The sequence below is a fragment of the Myotis lucifugus genome, unplaced genomic scaffold, assembly GCF_000147115.1.
Source record: "Myotis lucifugus unplaced genomic scaffold, Myoluc2.0 scaffold_3086, whole genome shotgun sequence".
Lineage (NCBI taxonomy): Eukaryota > Metazoa > Chordata > Mammalia > Chiroptera > Vespertilionidae > Myotis > Myotis lucifugus.
Window position 1 is genome coordinate 12,546 of NW_005874134.1, and position 7,801 is coordinate 20,346.

The 7,801-nt window shown below is 63.1% G+C and overlaps 1 protein-coding gene across 1 annotated transcript; it reads left to right on the forward strand.

Annotated features, from left to right (window-relative positions):
- Positions 1-3,179: 3,179 nt before the first annotated feature.
- On the forward strand, positions 3,180-6,767 carry LOC102432091 (synaptotagmin-2; the record flags this gene model as incomplete). The annotated part of the gene is made up of 5 exons (XM_023749129.1): positions 3,180-3,368; positions 4,404-4,570; positions 5,722-5,841; positions 6,139-6,306; positions 6,600-6,767. Coding segments are annotated over exons 1-5 (801 nt in total), but the record flags the coding sequence as incomplete, so codon positions are not given.
- Positions 6,768-7,801: the final 1,034 nt, after the last annotated feature.

The following is a 7,801-nucleotide window of genomic DNA, read 5'->3' on the forward strand; positions in this document are numbered from 1 at the left end:
CCCCCCCGCCCCCCCATTCCTGTTCCTGCCCCCAGGTGGTCGGGGGAGGAAGTTGGCTTCTTCCTGGATTGTAATTGTGCCCCCAGGACTTGCCTGACCCACTTACCTCCCGGAGACCACAGCCTGTCAGAGGCGCGGGCAGTAATGGGCATCTCCTGAGTGAGTGGCGTCTCCCCCAGGGGCGGCCTGGTCTGGGAGGAGCAGGGACAGGCTGTGTCCTCCTCAGCCGGCCTCCCCCAGGCGTCCAGGGTGGCAGAGCAGTGACCATCGGTTTGTCCCTGCCAAGCCCCAGATCCTGTCCCCCCAGTCCTTCCCAAGCCCCTCTCGAGCGTGACCAGGGCCACACCCCCACAGCCCACCCCTGCCTCACACTCACAGCTCACACACCCCCCCAGGCCCATGACAGGTGAGCAGACCTCCAGGTCCCAGCGGTGCACCCCCACCCCACTTTCCATAACCTATAGCAGGCAGCCCAGAGCCCGCTGACCTCCAAGCTTTCATGGGTCCCCACTCAGTCACCCATTTGGGGTCCCCACCCTTTCCAGCCTGCTCCCCGAGCATCCTGGCACTGGTCCCTGAAAGACCCTGCCTGCAGGAGTGGGAGACCCCGAAGGCTGCTGGGTAGGGGGACCCAGTGAAAGCCCAGTGTTCTGAGTCTGGGGGGAAGGCATGGAGGCAGCAGGGGGCCCCTGAGCTGGCAGTGGGGGACCCCCAGCAGGCTGCTCCCTGACCAGCCGGGTGGACGGTGACTCAGCAACCTTCTCTTCCAGTGGAGCGCGTGGTACAGCCGGGCTCATGGTCTCTTCCGGTGCAAGCTGCGGTCCTGCGGGGTAGCGTTGGGGCGCCCATGCCCCTCACCCCTGTACCCACAGAGCTGGCGAAGGATGAGCAGGACGCGGGGGCTCGCTGGGGCTACAGAGAGCAGGACGCGGGGGTGGGAGGCTGTGCCCCATTCAGCAGGTGACTCGTGTGATGGGCCGGGACCCGCGTCCCTCTGGGGCCTCAGTTTCTCCGTTTGCTCTGCATTTTCTGCAGGTTCCCCGAGCTCACACAACCCAGCACTTTGCGGTTTAAAAAGACCTGCTCCCAACCTCTGGGTTCAGAGAGAAACCCCCACAGCAGGCGTGTGGGGCTGAGGGTTGCAGGCCTGCAGAACAGGAGGGCCAACCCTCACTTCGAGGTTCAGAGGGTGGCTGAGCCGGGGAACCAGGCCGGCACCTGGCCTTCCGCTCCGAGCCTCAGGCCTCCGCCCGGCCTCCTCTCAAAGGGCCTGGGATTGCTGAGCGCAGCTTCGATGCAAGAGAAGGGAAATGAGTTGTCGCAGCAGGAGAGATTGAAGTTAGACTCAGGAAGGACTTTCCAGCCCTCAGTGGCCGCAGCGGCCGCCTTGTCCCGCCCGGGAAGACGCACCGGCCTCTGCACACAGGGAACGCACAGACACGGGCAGTTCATTATCGAAACGTGCCCGGAAATGAATTCATGAAAACTTTACCCCCTGTCTCCCGGGACCCACGGGTCCGGAAAATAACGGCATAAATTCATCCTTAAGGGTTGAACTTTGCTATCCTGTGCGCTCCTGCGAGAGGCATCTTGCTGGGTAGCCTGCTTCCATCTCATTAGCGCGGCGTCTGCAAATGCAGGTCGGGAAGATGAAAGAAGTTGTGTCCAGTAGCTCCTTGTTATCCGCGTCGTCTGAGGCCAGGCCCGAGGGGGACCGTCCGCGGGAGTGTGGTCCCCACGTCCTGGTCCATTGGTTTGGGGGGGGCAGGTGGTGGTGAGTGTGGGCGTGGGTGTCACATCCCCGCCTCTAGTCTAACTCCCTTGCAGCCCACCTGCCAGGTGTGGGTGGTGGAGTTTCCATTAGTTTCCACCCAGGACTACAACCTCTGAGTGTTTGGAGTTAAGGGATGTTCCTGCGTGTTGTAAGGAGGGCCCCGGGGGCGTGGCCCCGAGGAGGCGTGGCCCCGGGGAGGCGTGGCCCCGGGAGGCGTGGCCCCGGGAGGCGTGGCCCGGGGGAGGCGTAGTTGGTCACTCTAGTTGGTCCCAGGCAGAGAGGTGGTCACACCCACCTACCCACCCCGGGCCACACGTGGCTGGTTCCCGTGGCCGCTCACGAGCGCTCATAGATACGTGTGCCGGGACCGCATGCACCTACCGCCTCACCCGGCCCTGCCACCCTCTTCAGACCTGCAGGCCGGCGAGCAGGTGCCTCCACGCGCCCGGGCCCAGCACCCGCGGCATCTCTGCCTAATGGCCTGTCTCACGCTTTCCCGCTCGGGCAGTTCTGAGCAGACAGAGGTGCTCACTCCGCTCAGGGCCCCTGGAGCCCCCGGTCATCCATCATCCTCAGCTCCGCCAGCCGCTGCCTCCCCAGGAGTGCAGCTTGAGCGGCGAGGGGGGCCGGGCAGCTCCCCAGCCCCGGGGACTCCGCTGTTCCTTCTTGCTGGGTTCCTGCCCCGATGCCCGCACCCTGCGCCCTGGGTAGCGACTCGTCCTGGGGTGGAGGCGGCTGTGCTGTGGGGAAGGAGCACGGCTGTGCGGCCTCAGAGAGTGGAAGGAAGGGGAGAGACACAAAGGGAGAAACATGGATGTGACAAGGCCCATTGATTGGTTGCCTCCAGCACGTACCGCAACCAGGGTACACGCCCTTAACCGGAATTGAACCTAGAACCCTTTAGTCCACGGGCCGACGCTCTATCCACCGAGCCAAACCGGCTGGGCTGACACTTGTTTGTTTGTTTTTTAAACCTAAGTTGCTGATACCACCATCGTTCAGGGCCGGGCAAGGGCTAGGAGGCCAGAGGGCACGGCATCGCCAAGACCAGACCTCTGACCCGCCTGTTCCTCACGTATGTCCCTGAGCACCTACTAGGTGTGGTCAAAGATCTGCAGTCATGGTTCTTAAATCCCAGTGAAGGGCAGACAACAATTAAAACACAGCCTGTCGGTGACAAGTGCAGGAGGAGGGGCCGGCAGTCCCAGGGGACCTCGCGGAGTGGAAGTGAGCCCCGTGGGGTCTGCGGGAAGAGCATTTCTGGTCCAGAGAACAGCAAGTGTGAGGCTCTGAGTGATCAGGGCGACACAGCTCTTGGAGGGGACAAAGCCCTGGTGTTTGGCCACAGGACTGGGAGGGGGCCCTGGATGCTCACCTGCCCCTCCTCTCTCACCCACAGCCACCCCCGCGGCCACCATGTGGAACATCTTCAAGAAGAACCAGCAGCCCGAGGCGGCTCCGGCCACCACCACGGCCACCATGCCCGCCGGGCCCGTGGGCAACTCCACCGAGAGTGGGGGTGCCGGAGGGAGCAAGGAAGACATGTTTGCCAAGATAAAGGAGAAATTCTTCAACGAGATGAACAAGATCCCCCGTGAGTGTCCCCGAGGCTGGGTGTGGGTGGGGATGCCCAGGGGCGCGATTGGCTGGGTTCTTTCCTGAACCGGGTTTAGGCTGTATTATTGGGGCGCCCTGTCGATAATGGGGAATGTGGGCTGGCTTACTGAAGGGAGCAGGGGGTATATGTGGCCCAACCTCCCAGGGAAACAAGTTCTTATACAATTTAGAAAACTGTCAAAAGATGAAAACAAAATATTAAAAAATATATATTTTAAAAAATGGATTTCAGAGAGGAAGCGAGAGGGAAAGAGAGAGAGAAACATCCATGATGAGAGAGAATCATGGATCGGCTGCCTCCTGCACGCCCCACACTGGGGATCAAGCCTGCAACCCGGGCATGTGCCCCAACCGGGAATAGAACCAGTGACCTCCTGGTTCATATGTCAATGCTCAACTGCTGAGCCGCACCGGGCGGGCAGTGATGGACATTTTTGTACCTTATGGTGCCCCTGCCTTGTGACCTCCTGGCTAAGTCTGTGTGGGAGACACAGAGGCCACACTCAGCCTCACCAGCTTATATAGTGGTCAGGACCGCGGACAGCGATCAGGTGGTCAGGACCGCGGACAGCGATCAGGTGGGTCAGAACAGCGGACAGCGGTCAGGTGTCAGGACCGCGGACAGCAGTCAGGTGGGTCAGGACCGCGGACAGCGGTCCCAGGCCCTTAAGGGCCGTGGACAGCACCCCAGCCTGGGCACTCTGTGGGATCTTCCCACCTTGTCCGAGAACCTCCCCACCCTCTGCAATCCGCCCAGTTCCCCATGGGTCAGACTGGTCAACGCCCGTAGAGCCCAGTTCACCTCCCGGCACGTTCAGCCTGAAGGCATCTCCCCGTTGGCAGGCGTGTCCACGGGGCCGTGGGCTAGGTACCCGTGATAAGGCAGGTGAAGCACAGGCAACTTCCCTGAAGATCGCGCACGAGTGTGTGGTTGAACAGGGTGGGCTGGGCAGGGGCCACGGTCCCCACCCAGGGCCGAGCCCTGCTGACGTCCATGCTCTCCTGTGGGCAGTGCCGCCCTGGGCGCTGATAGCCATCACCGTGGTGGCCGGCCTCCTGCTCCTCACCTGCTGCTTCTGCATCTGCAAGAAGTGCTGCTGCCGGAAGAAGAAGAACAAGAAGGAGAAGGGCAAGGGCGCCAAGAATGCCATGAGCATGAAGGACATGAAGGGCGGGCAGGTAGGACGGGGGGGGGTGGAGGGCACGGGAGGGCACTCCTGCCCCTCAGAGGCCAAGGAGGGCCACTGGGCTCTGCAGCCACCGGGGTCCCCCCCAGACTGTGCACGGTCCCCACTGGCTATGCCTGCGGCTTCACCTGTTGACCCAAGGTGCTTGTGGGAGGGGGGCTGGTGGGGGGGACCCGTTCTTGAAAGGGCAGAGGAACAGAACACGCATCGACCCCAGGAGAGGCTGTTGGGACAAAATGTTGGAGGGAGACCCTCCATCTGGGAGGCCACCCCAGGAGTGAACTATGGCTCCTGTCGGAGGTCCCACAGCCTCTAGCTGGGGGCAGGGCGGGGACTGGACGAGGCCAAGTACAGTCCTGTCATCATTCACCCTGTCCTTTGGGGCCGGTCAGCTGGAAGGTCCTCACACACCCAGGTTTCCCCTTCGAAGTTTGCAGAGGCTCCGGGGAGATCCCCCACCCTGCCCGGGGGTGACGGGAGCAGTTTCCTGCTCAGGAGTCAACCCAAGGGGAGGGTAGACAGTGGAGGAAGGGCCTGACCTCAGAACTGGCCAGGAAGCAAACACCTCTGTGTGTGTTTGTGTGCACATATGTGTACGTGCACAATACACCTCTGTTCAGGTGTGCATGTGCGCACATGTGTGTATATATGTGCACATGCCTATGGGGGGAAGGGGCCTGCAGTGGGGGGCATGGGGGCTCCAAGAACACCCTGGGCACAGTCTAGCCAGGTCCCCCATCTGGGAGGCCCCCCCCCAGTAGCTGTGACCCCAGGGGCCTGTCTGGGCTGCAGAGTTTTTCTCTTGACCACATTCTCCCTCTCTCCCCACTCTGTGGACTCGCCCTGCTCCTGCTCGCCGGGGCTGCTCGCCTGCCCGGTAAGTCTTGCCCAGGGTGTGTGGGGCCTGAGCTGGGGGGAGTATGGGGGCGGCGGGGGAGGGCTGACAAGGGAGATGCTTGGTCCTGCAGGGGAGAGGCACAGGGCGGGGCCCTGGAGGACTGCCCGCCCCCACAGTTCCCGTCCCTGTCCCTCCCCTGACTCTGAGCTGGAATCTGCACAGAGGCCCTCTTCCCACGGCCCCTGTGCTGGGCCGGGCCGCTCTGTCCTCTCCTAACTCTGTCCCTCTCTCCGCAGCCCCCACAGGACGATGACGATGCAGAGGCTGGCCTCACCGAGGGGGAGGGGGAGGGCGAGGAGGAGAAGGAACCGGAGAACCTGGGCAAGCTGCAGTTCTCCCTGGACTACGACTTCCAGGCCAACCAGGTGGGCGGCTGGAGGCGGGCGGCAGGGGACAGAAACAACCCCTCTCCGCGCAGGGGCAGGCTGGAAGGACCTCTGGCCCCACTCCCTCCATTAACGCACCCGACCTTGGGCCAGTCGGTGGCCTCTCAACTCCGGTGACCCCTGGGTCGTCCCGAGTTCTTGGGGGTGAAGGGGGGACGATCCTTCTCCTGCACCAGCTTTGCCCCTGGACCCCGGCCTCTGGGAGGGTGGCTGGTGCTGCTCAGGCAGAGCGGGTGAGGGGCGTTCCTGAGACTCCGCGGCCCCCTGTCTCCACAGCTGACCGTCGGCGTGCTGCAGGCCGCAGAACTGCCCGCCCTGGACATGGGAGGCACCTCAGACCCTTACGTCAAAGTCTTCCTCCTCCCAGACAAGAAGAAGAAATACGAGACCAAAGTGCACCGCAAGACGCTGAACCCCGCCTTCAACGAAACCTTCACCTTCAAGGTGACGAGGGCCGGAGGGCGGACCCCAGGCCCGCCTGCCTCCTGCTCACCTCTCCCGGCTCCATGCCGTGGCTGAGTTCACGGAACCAACCAGCCTGGAACGAGGGCGGCTGGATCGGGCCCCCCCCAACCCCAACTGTTCCCCCAGAGCCCAGGTCTTCCCTCCATCTCCACGGCCTCACCGGGAGTCCCGTGGGCAGCGGGGAGAACGCTGGGCCCAGGGCCCGGCCCACAGCAGCCCCCGCAGGTGTGTGAGCCGCCCCGACCTGCTCTGACCCCGCCTGTGCCCTGCAGGTGCCGTACCAGGAGCTGGGGGGCAAGACCCTGGTGATGGCCATCTACGACTTCGACCGCTTCTCCAAGCACGACATCATCGGGGAGGTGAAGGTGCCCATGAACACGGTGGACCTCGGCCAGCCCATCGAGGAGTGGAGAGACCTGCAGGGCGGCGAGAAGGAGGAGGTGAGGGCAGAGATGCGTTTGTCTTGTTCTCTGTTGAGTCCATCAGCTTGCTCCCCACCCCACCCCTCCTCACAGGCCTGTTCTCTTGGTGGAGAGCGAACCATCTCACTGGGGCAAGGACAGGAGGGACACAGGGATGGACCACGGTGGCCACATAGGTGCTCACGTGCTCCACCTGTTGACCCAAGGTGCTTGTGGGAGGGGGGCTGGTGGGGGGACCCATTCTGGAAAGGGCAGAGGAACAGAACACGCATCCAACCCAGGAGAGGCTGTTGGGACAAAATGTTGGAGGTAGACCCCCCCATCTGGGAAGTAGACCCCCCCCATCTGGCTTACTGGACCGCGGCCAGCGGCCAGGTGGTCAGGACCGCGGCCAGCGGCCAGGTGGTCAGGACCGCGGACAGCGGCCCCAGGTCCTTAAGGGCCGTGGACAGCATCCCAGCCGGAGCACTCTGTGGGAAAGCACAACTTTCTTTTTAAAAAAATATTTTTATTAATTTCAGAGAGGAAGGGAGAGAGAGAGAGAGAAACATCGATGGTGACAGAGAATCATCCATCAGCTGCCTCCTGCACGCCCCCCACTGGGGACAGAGCCTGCAACCCGGGCATGTGCCCCGACTGGGAATCGAACCCTGACCTCCTGGTTCATAGGTCGACGCTCAACCACTGAGCCACGCCGGCCGGGCCACTTACCAGAGATTTATCGAGCACCTACTATGTGCCTGAGCTCGCCCTCTGTCCCGGCCAAGCCCTGCAGTGTGCCCCGTGTTCCCAGCTGTGATGGAGGGGAGAAAAGAGGCCCTTAAGGAACCTTCTCCACCTGGGGGCCGGCGCTGTTCCGGGGAAGGGCCCTCACCTGAGCCATGGGCGGGGGGTGGGGGGTGGCCCGTCTCTGAGAAGCGGTGACTGCAGCCCGGTGGGCAGAGGCCTCTGGGGTCGCCCCCTCCCCGCTCAGTGGCTGTGGGAGGTTGCGCACATCCTCCCGTCTCTGACCGTCCGCCTGTCCCTCCAAAGGCACTCCCGCCCCGTTCACC